General features: G+C 39.1%; 1 protein-coding gene across 2 annotated transcripts; it reads left to right on the top strand.

Annotated features, from left to right (window-relative positions):
- The first annotated feature begins 1,935 nt into the window (after positions 1-1,935).
- si:dkey-183c6.8 (protein O-GlcNAcase) lies at positions 1,936-18,010 on the top strand. 2 transcript variants are annotated; one of them, XM_034677029.1, is made up of 17 exons: positions 1,936-2,444; positions 4,181-4,232; positions 5,135-5,232; positions 5,448-5,578; positions 5,684-5,855; positions 7,867-7,965; positions 8,160-8,429; positions 9,559-9,645; positions 9,853-10,328; positions 10,406-10,580; positions 12,002-12,058; positions 12,357-12,442; positions 12,576-12,680; positions 13,184-13,275; positions 13,359-13,542; positions 13,863-14,022; positions 15,036-18,010. In XM_034677029.1, exons 1-17 carry the CDS (start codon positions 2,405-2,407, stop codon positions 15,170-15,172), a joined length of 2,421 nt encoding a protein of 806 aa, XP_034532920.1. In that variant the 5' UTR covers positions 1,936-2,404; the 3' UTR covers positions 15,173-18,010. The 2 variants fall into 2 exon arrangements, with proteins under 2 accessions (XP_034532920.1, XP_034532919.1); XM_034677028.1 differs by having other exon boundaries at positions 2,203-2,444; positions 13,359-13,560.
- Positions 18,011-19,760: the final 1,750 nt, after the last annotated feature.

Raw genomic sequence — 19,760 nt, 5'->3', positions numbered from 1 at the left:
GCAAACTGGTAGTGCAAGTAATGCTGCGTTCACTGACACTCGGACAACACACATGTATTCACTGACACTTTGACTCTGGAGTTTCAACAAATGAACCGACAACCTTATGAGATCTGGGAGGCCAAAGGGGTGGTGGGTGGTGCCAGTGCATCCGATGTTAAACAATAGCTTCGAAATGAGAGTCTGTCAGCACCAAGGGCGATTTAAGGATCCAGTCTTTAGGGGTGCTCAGCCCCTACATGGATTGTAGATTGCGTATGTGTTTGAAAAGCAATGTGGGGAGTAGGGAGTGGGGGCAGACATGCAACAAATGGTTCAGGCCGGGAGTTAAACCATCAACTGCTGTGACGGGACCTATAGTATATGGGGCGCGCTCCTTAACCACTAAGCCATTGTGATAATGATAACTAACCCTATTTTCATTGTCTCTACTTATTTTATGGTTACTGAGATGAAATTCAGGGGTACCTCAGCACCCAGTGGTGTACTCATGGGGAAGCGATCGCCCTCCCTGGTGCCCTCAGGTCCAAAAGAAACCACTCTTAAGTGCCCTGCTGGATTCCACTACATATACCATTTAAAATTGCCTTCTTCTCCTCAGGTGCCCTTCTAGTGTAAAATGCATGAAAAAGTGCCCCCTGGATGACCCTAAAATGTATAAGAACACAAAAACAGTGCCCTCTGGACGCCCTTGTGGTTATTTATTGTATGTTATGTTAATTTTGTACTGTCATCAATAATATAGAAATGAATAAAAGGTTTAGTGTTTTCCTTTTTTCATAATTCAATTTCACCCATAATTGGTCACATAAATATTCACTAGATTGCAGAAATTAAGTGTTAGATGCTCAACATTTTTTCAGGGAGGACCCTCAGACCCCCTCTTGTTACAGCTGCCTCAATACATTTAAATTCATCCTGTTGGGCATACGGGCACCCTGGGGCGTCGTCAAGAGGTCTGAGCCAGCTTCGGCCTGCGACTCGACACAAAAAAGATTCAATGTGTGAGTCTTAATCCTTGGGAAGAAGTTCTGAGATGAATCCATGGACTGTATAAAATATGGACGTAGTATCCGTGATGACACCCATCTGTTCCTGAGAGCTGTTTTGAAGCCAATTGACGCCGGCAGCCATATTGGAGATGCGGAACTCAACCAGGCAGAGTGTGATGTAGTGTGAGCCTCTTAGCCAATAGCTATGTGTTCCCGACCGGGAGTCACGTCAGTCGTGTCCTTATTTGGGCAAAAACTCGGAATCTTAATATCTTCTGAACCGTCACGTTAGAAAAAATTCACCCCCCGTACAGTGTGTGCCATTAGAGAGATTAGATTCATAGAGCCAAGCCGTTTTTTTGAACCAGGCTGTAAACATGTTTATTAATGCTGCAAAGATCGTCTTTTTCCCATTCATTTCTATGTGGTTTCCGATGTTTCTGCAGCCAGCCTCAAGCGGATTCTCGATGTATTGCAGTTTATAACACTTCCGCATGGGCTTCATCGTTTGAGACCGGAGGTTGCCGCTTGGATGAATCAAATGATTAAAGGTTCATCTCAATGAAGACAAGATCAGTTGTGATTCTGATTCCGGTGGGACAGTAAGACTGCAAGTTACAAACTTCAGAGCAGTGAAGGGTGCTGATTATTTATAGTAATCCCTCCTAATTTAAATAAATAATAAGACCCAACACTGTTTACTATGTACGTTAAGTTACATAAGTACACACACACACACACACACACACACACACACACACACACACACACACACACACACACAAAGAGAGAGTAGATCAAACATAACTTGTCACATATAACATTTTTGAAGTGTTTGCTGTGTGTTTTTGTTGATTGTTACTGTTCTGGTTTTTGTTTTAACTTTGTAAAGTACTTCAATTCCTCTTTGTATGAATGCTGCTTTATAAATAAACGTGCCTTGCCTAAACTCTGAGTACCAGGGGTTTGGTAGGAGGTGCCCTTTTTTGTTCATTTCACCCCTACCCCTCAGACAACCTGAGTACCACTGTCAGCACTCCTTGAAACGGTCTAAAAATACCCATGGTCACCACAGCATTAAGTAGGAAAAATATCTCTGTAGTTTTTTTTTCTGAATGTAAAACAGAAAAAAAAGAAAAGGAAAAAAAAAACCTTTATATGTTCGCACTCATTTTTCATTTTTCCCCGTCTCCTTTTGTGTGCGAGTGCTCGAATATTGGAGCAACTTCTGAGTTCCTGAACGCAGCACGACGCTCCATCGATGAGAAGGTGAGGGAGGAGAGGGGAAGGAGGCAGATGAAGGAGAAACATGACGGATATCCATGGTATCTGAGCTGACTCGCCGAGCACATCGTCTTCCCTCGCGTATTTGGGGCCGACTGCAGGCGTCGGGAGGCTGCGGCTGGGAATAAATGGAGGAGGAGAAGCAGTTCCTCTGTGGGGTGGTAGAAGGTAAGAGCGGCTGACTTCATCACTGACCTACTGTCTTATCATGTGATTGTCGTCTCACCTCGTTGTGATGATTTTGAACAAACCACAGTTATTAGTGAAGGAGCGAGTGATGGAGTAGTAGACTACTTTCTGTGAGTGTGCTGACGTGCTGGTAGCAGAGGTCCAGGATAACATGAGATGGAGGGCTTGAAGTGGAGATAGAAATCAGGCAGTAATTAGTATTCATTGATGTCTCGTTCACAGGCTGCCGATTTATGTAATAAAAATACCCTGGTTAATGGATAATGGCCAATGGCTGGTGGCAATGATGACGATAATGATACTAGCGTTGATGAACGTGATGACGACAACAATGGTGTTTAAATGAATGACGATGACGTGATGATAGCCATGATAGTGAACAGTGGCGTACTCAGGCTGTTTGAGGGGCAGGGGTGAATAAAAAGGGCGCCTCCTTTAAACACCTGGTAGCACAGGTAAGGGTGACTTTAAATGTAACTTTTAAATGCCCCCCATTGTACGGTGACATGGGATGGGAACCAAGTACGGCATATGGGCGACATGATGAGACTGTGGAATAGATTTATTAATATGTCAGACAACAGGGTAACTAAACAAATCTTCTACTGGGATTATTCTAACAGCTGCACCTGGACCTCACAGCTTGTGAAAATATTTGATAAGGTAGGTCTCCAATATATTTATAGAAACAAGTGAACTTGTAGTGTGAGTCAGATTAAAACAAAACTATTTGACATTTACAAACACAAATGGTTAGAAGAGGTCCTGTGTAAGCCCAAACTAAGAACACATTATCTGTTCAAAACAATGTATTAGCCAGAGCTTTGTGTCACTCTTAACCTAACCAGAGCTCAGAGGTCTGCCTGTGCTCAGCTGAGATGTGGTATCCTTCCTCTGGGATTAGAAACAGGCCGCTTCCACTCTGTTCCAGAGGAGGAGAGAAAGTGTTCTTTGTGTGATCTGGATGAAGTTGAAAATGAAATGCACTTTTTATTCTACTGTCCATCATATCATGATCTCAGGTGCCTTCTTTTTAAAAAAATATCAGAAAACTTTCCTGATTTGTTTTGCATGCCTGGTGAAGACGTGCTGTATTGTAACTGCTCTTTTCTTTTTCTTTTTATGTTGTTGCTCCAATTTTGTTCAGCTTTTTTGTATTGTGTCTTATAAGTCCATAAGGACTGGGCACCTTTTCCGTGCATGACGCGATGAATAATAAATAAACTAAACTGTATTGATGCAGCGGTACATTTTGAACATCTAACACTTAATTCCTGCATTGTTGTGATTTTTTTGTGACCTTAACATAACATAATTAACTACAAGGGCATCCAGAGGGCACTTTTTTACAGTAAATTAACAGGAGGGGAATCCAAAGTGCTCTTTTGTGCATTAAATCCAAAGAAGAAGAACCCAAAGGGCGCTTTTAAGCAATTTATTAACTGTAAGGCATCCAGGAGTATTTTTCCACGTTATTTAAAATAGAAAGTCATCCAAAGAGTTTTTTTTTTACGTATTATACATTGGTGAGGCATCCAGATGTTACTTTTTTATGTTTCATGCATTGGTGGGGCATCCAGAGAGCACGTTTTAATATTGGCAGGAACACATTTCCACACAATTGTTGTGTATTTGGTAATGTCTATACATATTTATATGGGGTGTACATATCAAGTTACATGTATGCAAAGATTTCCTTATGTTTTCCTTTGCAGGTTTTTATGGGAGACCATGGTCTATGGATCAGAGGAAAGTTCTCTTTCAATGGTAAGTCTCTTCACACTGTCTTGCATGTATTATACAAGTATCAGATTGGAGCTACTCACTTGGTTAGTAATGATGTGTATATGTTGTTGTACATGAATACTGTTTAAGAGAAATTATGCCACGCCTGAGGGCTCAATTCTGTTGCACTGATTTGTCAGGCAGATATAAAAGAATTCACTGACACAGAATTACACATCTGCAAAGGTCAGGCTCATACTTGTGGAATTATGAATAATTTATGGTAGTACTGTGAGCTATTCCAAAAAAAAGATTTGTTACGATACATTTTTTTGATATCAATGGAAGTCCCTTGTGGGATTTGAACCCACAACCATCAGATTGGAAGGTAGCAGGCCTATCTTCAATACCACAGGGCTGCTTGGATGAGCTTTCTTTTTTAGGTATTTTCACTCCACGATTTGGATGTTGTACTTCTAAAGCCCAGCTCAAACTATAGTGTAAGGAACATTTTTTCACTGCTGGAATTTGAGCCAAGGAACCTTGCATTGAAAAGCAGCAGGCCTGCCCACTTTGCCTCTGCTTTTCTCTCTAGGCCTTTTCATTTATATCTTAATATATGATATCTCATACAGTTCCTTTTGGAGATTTAAGTGCGGGATACAGGCACAATTCATTACAAAACTGATTTCACAAGTATAGGAGAGTAGGCCAGTGGTATTATGTACAGTGTGTAATATTCAGAAAGTTATTTCTTGTAGCAAAGACAGATCATAATAAATAATCAATTTCTTGTATGGGTCAATTTTTCTATTATTTCTAATTCTATTTTTTATCTGTATTTTTTCTTTTGGCTTTTTGCACGTTAGCAGACACACAGATAGCACTGGAATAACCTACGTCTACACTAACACATCTCCTCCACCCATGTCTTCTTGTGTCAGGATGCAATGCTGGGGGTTAAACACCTACTTATATGGCCCGAAAGATGACCTCAAACACAGACTGTTGTGGAGAGAGGTCTATTCTCCTGAGGAAGAGGGTAACAACAATCAATCAATCAATCAATCAATCAATCAATCTATCTATCTATCTATCTATCTATCTATCTATCTATCTATCTATCTATCTATCTATCTATCTATCTATCTATCTATCTATCTATCTATCTATCTGATTTGAAGAGTGTAGTAGCATTTCAATCATCTCAGTTTGTCTTACCTTAGTTTTCTGGTTTTTCTTCTCTGCCTTTCTTAGGTCAGTTACGTACTCTTATATTGGAGGCCAAATCAAGAGGACTGAGGTTTGTTTATGCCCTCTCACCTGGTCAGGATATCGTCTTTTCTTCTGCTTGTGACCTGACACTACTCAAACGAAAGCTGAGACAAGTATATTACACACTAAGATAATATATAATGCAGCAATTGAACTTTAAAAAAGTTTGAGTCTGTGTTTCTTCTCCTCTGTGGTTAACTGCTTATTTTTCTCTCTAGGTATCTGACCTCGGTTGTCAGGCTTATGCCATTCTCTTTGATGACATCGATCACTCCATGTGTCAGGCTGATAGTGAGGCCTTTTCATCATTCGCCCATGCTCAGGTTACTTTAACCAATGAGATCTATCGGTTCTTGGGTGAACCACCCACCTTCCTATTCTGCCCTACAGGTAGGGGGAACTTCAATGAATTGGTATGTTTGTGGTCTAAAGGACTATGTAATAGTTTCTGTGTGTGCAAATTTTGCGTTTGCCAAAGACTTTGCCTGGTTACCCTATTTACTTTGAGTATGGGTTAAACAGTACAAACCTAGTGTTATCACATCATCTGAAACTTAGCCCCACTAAAAGAATAGCTAACAATGAAATTAATCTGAAAGTCTATATTCTTTACAGAGCTGGCAAAGTTACCAGGGATGATGGTGCATTAGGGCTGGGCGATAAATCGCTAAAGATAATTATCCCAACCTGGTTGTATTCATATAAATATCAAAAACGTTTGCTAAAAATTTGATATATGAAGCCTGTAATTACACCCACCCAACCACTAGAAAGGGAGGGGGCACTAACGTGCCTTAAACACTAGTTGCCACTATTCAAAACAACACTCTATAAACTGATACAAAGTAAATAATTTGATATCTTGGTGTTAAATTTAAATCAAATTATCTAAGAAATATAAGAATCTACAAACTAAAACTTCACAAAAATCTCATCTAACACAAAAGACCTGCTTCCTGTTAGCACTGTCAAAAATGGTGGATCAAGAAGCTTATCAGAGAACTAAATCCAGACACAATCTAACAAACCGTCTGGTTTCTTCAACTTTCACTTAGGAGCAAAAATCTTAATTTGAATTTAAATGAAATAATGATTTGATATTTATCGTGATAATTATAGATTGTGACTGATGTGAAACTTTTTATGGTTACAGCATCTTTTTCAATATTGCCCAGCTCTACGGTGTAGCCACATGTGTCCTCACACTTGTTATATGAGCTACTTATCCCTGATGTTAAGTCTACACTTTTAGGATTTTTCTCTAAAAGTAACCCTGCATGAAAATATGTACATTATTATTGGCAAAATCATTTGATTGTGAAGTGTTTCCCTGCCTTGGTTCCTCCCTGTGTTCATTCTGTATTAGTTATCCTTTGTCTTCCTTGTGTGATTAGTGATCCATGTATGTTGTTGTGTTACTTAGTCTTGTCTCGTGTTTCCTTTTTTATTTTGAAGTTCTTGATCCCTGTATTTCCAGTTTAGTTTTACTTCCTGCCCTTGTGTGTTTCCCTCCTTTTTGATTACCCTGATTAGTTTCACCTGTGTCCTGAGTTCCACACCTGTGTTAATTACTCTGTGTATTCAGTTGCTGTTTACCCTGTCTTGAGTTGGATCATTACGTCATGTTGGGGAAAAATGGTGGAAGGAGGACCCAAGCACAGATTAAAAATAGAAGGTTTTGATAAACAAATAACAAAAAAAACTTACTTAAAATGTCCAAAAACTAAATCCAAAAGAAAACACTGGAAACACAGGGAAGAAGAAACAGAGAGCACAGGAGAGACGAACAATGATCCAACACAGGACAGGGGAAACAGGGCAACTAAATACAGTCAATTAACATGACAGTGGACAGCGTTTGTATTGATTGCCAAATCTGATGCCATACCATACTCTGAAAAATCAAAACAGATACAAGAACATAACACAATGCAAGTTGTCTGTGCTTACCATGGAGACAAAGAGTTCAGGAGAATTATTTGGTTGCTTGGCGACAGTGCAGTTTAATTTAAGTTACAGAACCAGTTGAGTTGGTGGAGTATAATAAAATGGTCTGCTGCAGGTCATTTATTTTTGCTACTATATGCTATCTGTATAGCTATTGTATAAAAACAATATAACTCTTGAGGTTGTGATGCTTAACTGAATACCAGTACTTCTATGTTTTCCTTTTTATTTCATCAAAGTGATGCATTGAAGTATAGGACAAGTGAGGGATGACTAGACTATCACTGTGTGGAATTACATCTGTGCGGCCTCTTGCCTACAACCAAATCGCAGCACAGCTGGTATTCAGGACATCTCATTTGACATTGCTTCATTCGACATTGTCTGTATTTACTACCTGTCCATAAAGCTTGATCATAAAAATACATTTACCTATCTCTCTGTTCCCCTGCAGAGTACTGTAGTTCACTGTGTTCTCCCAGTGTTTCCAAGTCGCCATACCTGCAGACTGTTGGAGAGGATCTGCTGCCTGACATTACTGTAGTATGGACAGGTGAGACACATGCACATCTAAAAATGTATCAGAAATATTTATGCAAGTAAGATACATATTGTTATAAAATAATTATTTCAAGCAAAACATTTCTAATACATATCTATAATTTCGGTCAAATGCTGTCTCCTTGGATTTTGATGTGTCAAAGGCTTCCATTTGTCCACCACTCCTCTGTACTCTTCGTCCCACAGGCAGTAAAGTGATCTCCAGGAGACTTTCGGTAGACTGCCTGGCTGAGGTGGAGTGTGTCCTTCAGCGTCCCCCCCTCATCTGGGATAACCTGCACGCTAATGACTATGACTCAAGACGTCTCTTTCTGGGGCCTTTTAAGGGCCGAGAGCCTAAGCTGAGGAGCCACCTGAGAGGCCTGTTACTCAACCCCAATTGCGAGTTTGAAGCCAACTATGTCCCCCTACATACGCTGGGAAGCTGGTTAAGAGCTGGACAATGGGAGAGAAAAGGTGAGGGGTGTCAGGAAGGATTAGGCTAAAGGGTCAAAGTATCCATGAGCAGTGGTAGAGAAAGAGATAGTTGTAGATTAACAAAGACCCAACATCAAGACAGGGTAAGACTCACTCTTATTTCATATTAATCCATCATGAGTAGAGCACTTTGCAGTATTTGGCTAGTTCATCGGCATGAAAAAACATCCTTTTTTAACAGGCAGAAACCTTGGGCAGAACCAGACTCATGTTAGACAGACATCTGCCTCCACTGAGTTGGGGTTGGAAAGAGGGATAGAGGAGAATAAGAGAGAGAGATGATAGTGATGAGACTGATAGTTGTATTTGCTGCTGCTGGAGTCTGGAACGTCCACAGCAGCAGGCCGTCTACGGCCGCGATTCAGAGGAACATATGAGACAAGGGAGCTCAGGGACTCCAGAAAGATCTATGGTTAGTAACTTAAATGGGACAAGGAGAGTTGAATTAAGTGATATGCAGATAGAGGGGTGAAATAGGATCCCAGTGTGTCAGTTCCCCTGGAAGTCTAAGCCTATAGCAGCATATCTAAGAGCTGGTCCAAGCCTGAGTCAGCTCAGTAATGCTAACTTACTTGGAATGATGTCACTGTCTAGCTGCTAGGTGACAAGCTTACCTAATGTTCATTTACCATGATGCTGAGTATTATTTTAAAATGAATAATTATCTAATATTGATACAATTATTTCTCAAATCTTCCTCAGGCATTACATTTCCACTAAATAACACAATTAAATTAATTTTAAAAAATGCTTAATGTGTTGATTAATTAATTAATTCTACTTATTTATGCATCCAGTAAAGAATTTGGGATGCCTGCTGTGTAGTTCTCACTAGCTGCTGAAGCTAGCTATCCAACCAGCTAAACAGAGAAAGAAACTCTGAGACAGAGTTGCTGCCTTTGATGAGTTCCCTGTAGTTATCTTTCTTTAGTGAAACTGAAAATAATACAAAAATGACATTATTAATATAAATGTTTTGCTACAACTCACGAATCAACATCCCAGATAGATTATGTTAAATGATTTGAGAATGTGTTTCAAGCTGTGTACTGTATGAATGGAAGAAGGAAGATGTCTTCATAATAACACAATGTCATGTATGCTTTAGATGAGGAGTGTGAATACTGTCCAGATAAAGCTCTGTCTGCTGCACTACATGACTGGATGGAAGAACTCAACCAACCACTACAAGCAGGTAAAACAACATTAGCTGTGCTTGGTTGTGAAATAAGATGATACTTCCTTTTATGACCTTTGAGTGGACCCGTGAAACCAATCAATTATTTTGTTGCATAAATCAGTACCTTGTTGAAAAAATTGCAGACTTCTACACAAAGAATTATTTTGGCCACTGTAACATCTTCATGGTTGTAATCAAAACCAGTTTCCTTTTATCTGTAAGGTCGGCAGCCTGCACAAGCAGACCAGCGGTCCTCTGCTCCAGCATTTCGTTCCAAAACTTCAGACAGATTTGAATGCCCCGCCACCATCAGAGGATCCTCTCCCGTGGCCAAACTTCCTGTTTTCCCCCTGAACTCCAGCTCTCCCCCATCATCTCCAACTAAAGTCAGGGGGCTGAGGGAAGGATTAGAGGGGGAGAAGATGAGGTCAAATCAGCCTTATCCACCTTATCCACAACTTCCAGGACCCAGACCTGAAGCGCCATTAGGCGGAGGCAGGGGGCAGAAGGCCCAAAGTCGAGGGCAATGTGGTGGAAAGGGCCTACTAAGTGAGGCCCAAGTACGACTGCTGGTTGGTCTTCATTATCTACCCCATGAGCACGGCCCCTCTGCCCATAAACTGTTGCAGGACCTAACCTGGCTCAAAACCAACTGTCACTTGGTTTGTGCTAATAGCAATAAGGCGCCACCTCAGAAGGTCTGTATTTTATGTACATTTCTATGTGGTGAATGTTGAAACACATCATTGTGAGTGATTTCACACCGATTTTTCAGATTGATGAGTGGCGTAGCAGGGCTTCCAGATTCCTGTCCTTATGTCAAGACATAGTCCAACTCCACAACAGCGTGGTTGGTGGGGCCAACAGGGCTGTGCTCTATGACCTTTACCCATATGTGTGGGACCTGAGAAACACAGCTCTGGTCGCCAAAGCCTTCATATGTTGGCTGGGTGAGTATATAGAGAAATATAGGCAATAAGTAGATAGTTTTTTAATGCATCGTACTACTGTATGTGGTTTTGCGACTGTTACAATATTATCTTGGTGCTGTATGATGCAGTACTATGCTATTATCTGTTTTATACATATTGCAGCTGAAGGCACAAGTGAAATGGAGCCTTCTGAGTTTTCTTAACTGTGTATACATAATGAGAAAATAATAAATGGGACATTGTTGTAGAACTCAAACCATGATTTAGATTTTATTGTAGAACTCACATGAGCACCGCCAGACACATTACAGAAAAAAGCATCTGCTATACACACCCTGCTGTAACTCTCTTGGGACATATGTTTCAAAAAGGCGAAAACATAAACCAAACACAGGACAGTCTGTCACATAAGCATTACCAACATCACTGCTCGTGGCAACTGCCATTCTCTATACCGGCATGCCACTCCGTTGCTAATGGCATGTAACCAGGCGTGTTTCAATCTCCTTGTCACTCCAGATGTTTACGTTCTCCGTCTCACAGCCGGATGCTGCTATTGTGAATCAAACACTGTCTTATGAGTTTTACAACAAAGCTAGCTGGATTAAGTTGAAATGAATAAACATAGGACATATACAGTTGTGCTCATAAGTTTACATACCCCGTCAGAATATGTGATTTCTATTGGCCATTTTTCAGTGAATATGAACGATAAGAGAAAAACTTTTTTTCACTCATGGTTAGTGGTTGGGTGAAGCTATTTATTGTCAAACAACTGTGTTTACTCATTTTATATCATAATGACAACAGAAACTACCCAAGAAATCATAAATTCTGCCAGGGTATGTAAACTTATGAGCACAACTGTATATATTTTTTAATTACTTATTTTTATTAAAGAAAAAAAACAACAGTGTGCAGCTCAACTCTCTTACCTCTTGTGCAACTATTATCTAGGTAAACCAAGTATCTGATCGGGACTCGGTATCGGCAAATATTCAATATTAAAAAATTGTATCAGGATTGGGGGCCAAAAAAGCGGAATCGGGACATCCCTATTTTAAAGTCATATATGAAATTCTAAGAAAGCACATGTTGTGGTTCTAGATAACATTTACTAAAGTGTAGTAAAGCAGAGAGAAGTTTAGCAAGACCTAGTAGAGTATTTAAACTGGTTGAATGTAAGAATGTTGTATAACGTTTTGATTTATAAAATGTATGATGATATGATACACGAGTAGTTTGTTCCTTCAGTGTTGCGTAGTGCATTATTAGATAGCATTTTTACATCACACATTACCCTAAAATAGTTTATCATGAAATAGTATATAACAGTATACTGTGCTTGGCTCTTACATTTCTTGATTATACTACTGTAAAACATACTGTATTCCAACTCCAGCCTCTCATCTCTCTCTCTTTCTCTCTCTCTCTCCTAGATGGACGAGTGTTGAGTGATGGCTCCTCCCTTGGCACATGGAGGAACTGTTTCCACTGTGAGTAGGCCCTTTGTATGGACCTGAAAAAATTCAACTGCTATGTACCAACACCAAATCAGTATTTCTCAGCAATAATGTAGTGGAGCTCAGCAGAAAAGGGTACAGTGACCTCCAGCAAACTATTTTACTTGTCCGTCATTCATGATACCAGCATAAGAACTAAAGCTAAGAACTACCAGCATAAGAACTAAAGCTAATATTTATTTATTATTATTATTATATTTTTATTATATTTTTCTATTAGCTTAAACTGTATAATGCTCACAGAATAATACTCTGTTCTTGTTCATGATAGGGTGTGGAAAGTCTACAGGGGCAGACCTACAGGGAATAGAGTCAGAACCATGGGTGTTCAAAGGGGGTGTGTCAGGAGAGGTGCAGGTAGGTTGTGCAGTTTTACATTACAGTAATTTAGTTTTTAACTCCTTCTCTTTCAACATCTGAATTCATGGATTCATGATCTTAAAGATTCACCCTTTTATGATTGCCTCTGTGTTTTTGTGATGGTTTGTAGATGCTTCTCCCAATAGGTAGCTGCAGCGAACTTTTCACCCATCCTCCTCCTCTCTTCCCAACCTCTCGTCTCTATAACATCAGGCCCTTTCAAAGCAAGGACAAGGTAGAATAAGTCACACCTAAGTATGCTACTGTTATACACATTATACTTGTGATTCTTATATGATTTACTAAAGGTCATGAAGGTCAAACAAGGTACTTTAGGTAGGTAATGAGAAAGTTGTGTAAAATAAATGCATGTTTTTACATTTAGGATATACTGTATACTAATACCATATCTAAACCTTAGCATAGCTGCTGTGGAAATCACACTATGTTGCTGCCTTAAGAAACAACTTTGAAATCATCTGTAAAGGTAGAATGTTCTGAGCTATGTATGTAGGCACTCTGACTTAGAGATGAAAAGGGATGGAACATTTATGAACATTTCAGAAAGTTTCAAAGTGATACGATAAGAGATGTGATAGAAAGTGAAACCAACTTAACCTAATATCAATACTGATAACTCTTGTGTGGGGAAACGTGGTCCTGTGGACGTGGTTATGAAACAAAAGTTGTTAAACAATTTTATCCTTTAAATCTTTTTTTCCTATTTTGTATGAAAAGGTGGAGTTGTATCGGATTGTGCGACAGCTTTACATTAGATCTCAGCATGGCCAAGAATCCATCGTGATTCACCCAGATGTGGTAGGAGACAGGTGTGTGAATGAAGAGAGGAGACATCCTTAACTGATATTTATCGTAAAAACAAAACAAAATGAATGTATTTTCCTTTCCATAGATGTCTCGGACCATGCCTGGCGTTGTGCCCAGAGTATAGTTTTACCCTGGAGGACGAGCTGGGTGTGTGTGGCTGTGTGTTGGGTATCTTGGATGTTCGCTCTTTTGCCAAGCGTTGCCAGGCCAGCTGGCTGCCTGCCATGAGGGACAAATACCCTCACAAAGGGGGTAACCCCAACACACAGGTTGTTACAAGCACACAGGTTGTTACACACACACACACACACACACACACACACACACACACACACACACACACACACACACACACACACACACACACACACACACACACACACACACACACAAAAATATATAAATACAAATAGATTAGTACAAACAGTGGCACCATAAGGAGGGTTCTGTCATGGATTAATACCTTTGTTCTTTGCTCGTTGGGCACTTTTATTTCATTTCCATTAGTATCAAACCATACTGTACCCGATGCCTATAAATGGAATTATACTCCTGGAAGTGATTTCAGACTTTGCCCCCCCCTTTGCAGGACTTGATCAAGCTGATGGAGGAGGACCAGGGAGAGTACCCAGATTCTCTCCTCTATCACTTCCCTTCTCAGCTGCGCCTGGATGCCTTGCCTGAGCTGGTGGATATCAGCATCAGCCGCACCCTCCTGAACGCCCTCCTCACTGCACTTAAGGCCAATGGTGAGAATAAGGGTGTGAGTCGTTGCTTTTGTGTAGCAGGTATTATTAGTTATAGGACAGTTGAAGAAAGACAGGAAACATGGGGAGCAGAGAGTGAGGGATGACATGCATTAAATAGTCGAGGCTGGGGCGACAAGGACTACTCTATAGCCTCTGTATATGGGGCACTGCAAGCCGTACTGGCACATGACAGATACAGTACTTGCAGACTTGCATCCATAGAGCTTCAGTGGCCAACCCTGTCACCTAACACTGAGTTTGCCTTTGAATAAATTGTTCAATTGTTCATTCTATACAGTTCGATTTTATTCATTACTGGGTTTATCACTGGGCAGACATTCAGCTCTTGGCACTTTGATGGCATCTTAAATGGAGGTAGTAAGAATTTCCCCCCCTTAGCACATTCATTACAGGGAAGTGACTAAGTTAACACTGTGCCCCTAAACTAACTCCACCACCGCCTAGAGGTGGGCCGTTGGACTTTCAAAATCCATGACATTGATTTAAGTCTCTTCATGGTCTTGTTACTGAAAATAAAACGTTATGTCCACCTAAAATCAGTAACTCATGATGTCCATTCATAAGTCATGTTTGGTACAACAGCCTTGGACAAGCGGTGCAAGGTACCAAAAGTCTTGTACCTCAACTGTCCTAAAACCCCTATACCTCTGAATAGCTTGTAAAAACCTTTTCCAGAGGACTTTCTTGTTAATACTAAAAGTTTTACAGACTTACTCAAAACTCAACATAAAAACAGCTCAACCAAAAAAACAAAAAACAATTAAGAGTTGAAGCAGTGTTGTAATACCAATTAACTCACTCCTCTGCAAGCAGGGCTCTGCTGTAGAGCTGTCTTTGGAGATTTTCACACTATTAAACGTAATGGTTTGAACATTTGTATTTGCAAGTCTACTTTGAAGGCATTACAAATATTGAATTAATAAATCCCAAAATGTTTAGACAGCTAATTTTCCATGCTACATCTTAATCTAAGATCTGTTTTGGATTACTAGGTTCTCAGGGTGTGTTCTGCGAGGTGCAGCCGACAGACCGACAGAGGCTGGAGTTCTTGACAAAACTGGGCTTTTTGGAGATCCTCAGAGGAGAAGCCAGGAGCAGAGAGGGACTGGTGCTGGGAAGGCTGCTCTGAAACACACACACACACACACACACACGCACGCACACACACACACACACACACACACACACACACACACACACACACACACACACACACACACACACACACACACACACACAAACACACACACACATCATCTGCAGTACAGCAGCCCTTCTTTAGGACCAATACTGAATTCCTTTCAAGACATGTTCTAGTTACAAAATTAGCCAAGAGAACTCTGACAGATTAAGAACTAGAGCTGGCGATATTAAAAACCCATGTTATCATGATAACATTTTTCATATCAGTCGGTATCAATAATTATCAGGATAAATATCAAATCATTGTTTCATTTAAATTTAAAGGCAGATTTCTGCTCCTGAGTGAAAGTTTAAGAAGGTTTGTTAGCTTCTTGAATAACTCATTTTTGCCGGTGCAGGTTTCTTTTGTAAAATGAGATTTTTGTTTTGGATTGGAAGTTTTAATCTGTAGATTTAAATTTTTCTCAGGTTGAAGTAATTTGGATATATTTGTTTAAATTAATTAAATAATACAAAGATATATCATATTGTATACTGCTTGTGAGTTTAGTAAATTACTGTTTTGGGTAGTGTACTGCTCTTTAAGATTTTATCATGATAATTGTTGTTACCGAATTATCGCCCAGCCCTATTAAAAACATAAAAAATAAGCTTTGAGTTTGAGCTGAGCTTTGACCTTTGGCAGAGCTGTGCTGATCCTAGCCAAATTCAATCTTTGGCTTTAAGTTCCAACATTTTATCAAGATACAAGGCAATCAATTTCACAATATGAGAAAGGAGCACAGCAGTGGATCAGTATTCTTGTACTGTTGGCATGTGTTGTTTTCACATATGTCTCTGTTGGTGTAAAGTGGCCACAATCAGTATGTTACCAAACATTTTACCAAAACAGAATAAAGCACAGTGACTATTCAACAAACGTTGTCAGGTAACAATTTAAAATTCCAAATGAAGAGTTGGTTTACATGTATGTTGCTCTAACACAGCTGGATGTGGAGGTAGAAGAATGTTTTTAGAAATGTTGCAATTTTAATGTAGGGATATCTTTACAGCTTGAGCCAGAGCTGGGCGATAAATAACACCCCCCCACCACTGGAAAGGGAGGGGACTCTAATGTGCCCTAAATGCTAGTTGCCACCCAACAGTAAACAGAAGAAGAAGAGAACCCTTATGTTGCGTTCACACCAGACAATAGTCTGTTGTTATCAGACAAGGTTGAGCTTGCAGACATTACATGGGGAAGCCGGTTATGCTAAAGGGGCAGAGCTAACTTCCTACTACAACCCATAGCTGGATTCAAGTGACAGACAAAGTTTTTCACAACTTCCCACATAATCCTCCTCACTCTCTGTCCTCACAGTGAGCTCCTGTTTATTCCTGATCCGATAAAAAGTAGATGGAGTCAAATAGTTTAGGGAAGCTGCACAGCAATAGAATCAAAGTGTCACCGGATGATCTGCACACTGATTGGCTATCGCGGCACAATAGATTCGCTGGAGTTCAGATATTTCAACTCTTGAATCATTTGTGCAAATAATTCACGTCTTTACATTGACTTTACATGTAATTCATCCGCACAAATGATTTTATTCGCGTTTGGTGTGAATTAGCAATCTTAAAGGGGTGTGCAGTACTCAAAACGATACTCGACTAAACTGATATAAAGTAGACAATTTGATATATCTTGGTGGAAAATTTGAATGAAATTATGCACATTTTCAGAAAAAATAAGAAACTACAAACTAAAACTTTGCAAAAATCTCATTTTACACAAAAGAGCCGCTTCCTGTTAGCACCGTTAAAAAAATGATGGATTTGAGAAGCTTTCCTGAAAACTAAATCCAAGACACAAGCTAACAAACAGTCTGGTTTCTTCAACTTTCACTCAAGACCAAAAATCTGCCTTTACATTTAAAAAAAATAATGATTTTATATTTATCGTGATAATTATCGATATTGACTGATATGAAAATTTGTATTGTGATAACATCTTTTTCCAATATCGCCCAGCTCTAGGTTGATCCCTAAGTGAAAAAGAAAAGAAAAAAAAGAAAGACAACAAATAAGTTATTTTAGTTTTAAGTGAAAATAGTTTGTAAATGCAATACTTCCACTGCACCAAGACAATGAAATTTTAGTGAGAAGGGATATGCAAATTTTCAGTAAGTGGTGCTATATTATCATGATGGTCACTTGAAGGACTTGCTTGTTTATACTGCTATGGATTATAATGTGTACAACAGAAAACAGCAGTTTGAAGGCAGTTGGGCCTCAAGGATCTCGCCTTCTGAAGAGATACTGGAGCGAGGTTCTACATGTTTGGGGGGTTGGGTGGGGGGGTTAACATTTTCCATTATTAGCTGACCTCACCTCTATTCTAATTTTATGAGTGGGTTTTTTGCCTGATTTTTCTTAGATTCATGGTTTTCTAAGATATTCTAAAAAACAGAAAAAGAAAAAGTTTTAAGCTTCAGAGGTGCATGATGGTGGATTTGTTACTTTTGAATGCTAAGTAATTTTTTTCTGAGTTTCAGTCTTTGTAGCTTCAAATTTTTGGTACAAACGTATCCTTAACTGACATTTGGCAAGGCAGTGAATATTATTTCACAGATTGTTAACCCTTTAAATTGAGATTTAATAATCACATGTGTATTTAATAATCTCGAACTGTTGATGTTGTGCTCTGCTTCCAATGCTTGGTACAAAAATGACAATTCGCACACTTATTGTTGGTTGAATAGAGTCTGTAAACACTGGACGGAACATGATGTTACTGTTTGCACTTTGTAGTTTAAATGAATGTCTAAATGCATGAAGAACTAAACATTGTGTGACTATTATCATTGTAGGTTTTACATACTGACATACAAACTTACATTTATAATTTAAATACAATGCTCTTATATGGTAACATTTATAAAAAAACACTCTTTGGACTTCTATCCAGCCATACTAGCTGGAAAACCCATTGAAAAAAAATTGTGAAATACAAGTGCATGCATAATATACTGCAACCAAGAGTTTTGTGTGCATGGAAATAGTCATACAGAAAACATTAAAGAAACATGCACAAGTTTACAGAAGGGTGAGTTTGATCAAATAGATACCTCTACCTTGTTTCGCTGTTATATACTTTAAGCACCATCAGTGAGTATGTGTCAGTACTGCATGAGTCGCAGAAGCCGGTCTGTGTCCTTCTGCCTTTATTCTGAACCATAATGAACACAAGCTAATGCATACACACACCCCATTTACTTATGCCCACACAAGAGAAGCACAAAACATCTCCAACTGAGTATTTAGATATTTAAATGTTCTTTTTTTTTAAATACAGCTGAGTAGAAAGAGGTATTTATGTTTTACTTTCAGTTTACTATTCATCACATTTTGAGGCACTTTGGTATATCTGCTCTTGTTAAAGATCATGTCACTACTGTTTGTGACTTCACAAAAGAAGATTATGTACCCCCCTCCTCCCCAGAAAACCTAATGAAGAAAAACATTATTTAAAAAGTCATCCATGTTTGTGTAAGTCACTTGATATGAAAAGAAGACATAAAATAAAAAAAAGATGACATGAAATTAAAAATAATCCACATGCAACACCATGCAATATAAAAAAGGAAACATTTTAAGTATGAACAATGATGAAACACTTGTGTTCGTAAGACAGTAATAGTAAACATAAGTGTCATTATTATTGGAAATTGTATTATCCTGTTCAGGGTTTCGCCCAATCACAGTTGGGGTAGGGTCCAGAGACCATATGACCCAGACTGGGAGGCACTACTATTTTTCTTACTGTTGTTTTTATTTTCATTATGACAGCTAGCAATAAAAATGAAAGTAACACATGTTGAAAACACTTGCCTTCAAGTTCCTGACCTAAGCAGCTGAACACTTTTGATACACATTACTTGTCTATTGTGTCTACCTAATGTATGCCTTCATGGAGGTACATGTATAGGTTGTTTTTTTAATGAGTTCCAGATGTTTGCATTGTGTGTAGTATGTTGATGGAGAGTCCTAAAGGGTAAAAAAAACAATTGATATTGGATCAAGTTTTTATTGTTAAAAACAGCTGTCACTTCAACAAGAATGATTCTTACTGATATGTTGGTTACATCCATATTAAACAAGGTACAAAAAAAAGGACAGACATGTCCTTTAAATGTTTGCTTCTTTGGCTTCCTTGTGTCCCCGTCAGTAATACTGTAACACAAATAGCAAAAAGCAGACACAAAGGTAGTTGGAAAATTGTAATAAAAACAAGGTTTGATACCTTGTTTTTAACATAAAACGTTCATCTTTTCTAAACATCTGTCGAGGGGAAAATGTGAAGTGAGGGCGTATTCTGATGTGTCCAATGTTTTTCTACTTTAATATATAAGGTGAAACTAACTATCAATCCATCTTTATTTGTATGGACCCAAATCAAAACAAACGTTATCTCAAGACACTTACAAACATAGCAGGTCTAGACCGTACTCTCTGTTAAATCGTTAACAAAGACCCAACATCAAGACAGGATACGATCCAGTCCCCTCTTACTGACAGGACCTTAACTCATCTGA

Source organism: Notolabrus celidotus, chromosome 23 (assembly GCF_009762535.1).
Source record: "Notolabrus celidotus isolate fNotCel1 chromosome 23, fNotCel1.pri, whole genome shotgun sequence".
In the NCBI taxonomy this organism is placed as follows: Eukaryota; Metazoa; Chordata; class Actinopteri; order Labriformes; family Labridae; genus Notolabrus; species Notolabrus celidotus.
The sequence above is the reverse complement of the archived record's forward strand: the minus strand, read 5'-3'. Positions and strand labels throughout refer to the sequence as shown.

Excerpts from the sequence above, each read along its gene's own strand:
- si:dkey-183c6.8 (XM_034677028.1), top strand. The coding sequence starts at position 2,405 with ATGGAGGAGGAGAAGCAGTTCCTCTGTGGGGTGGTAGAAG. Across the intron at positions 5,856-7,866 it reads CTTCCTATTCTGCCCTACAG|AGTACTGTAGTTCACTGTGT; the intron begins GTAGGGGGAACT and ends GTTCCCCTGCAG. Across the intron at positions 13,276-13,358 it reads CCAGATGTGGTAGGAGACAG|ATGTCTCGGACCATGCCTGG; the intron begins GTGTGTGAATGA and ends TCCTTTCCATAG.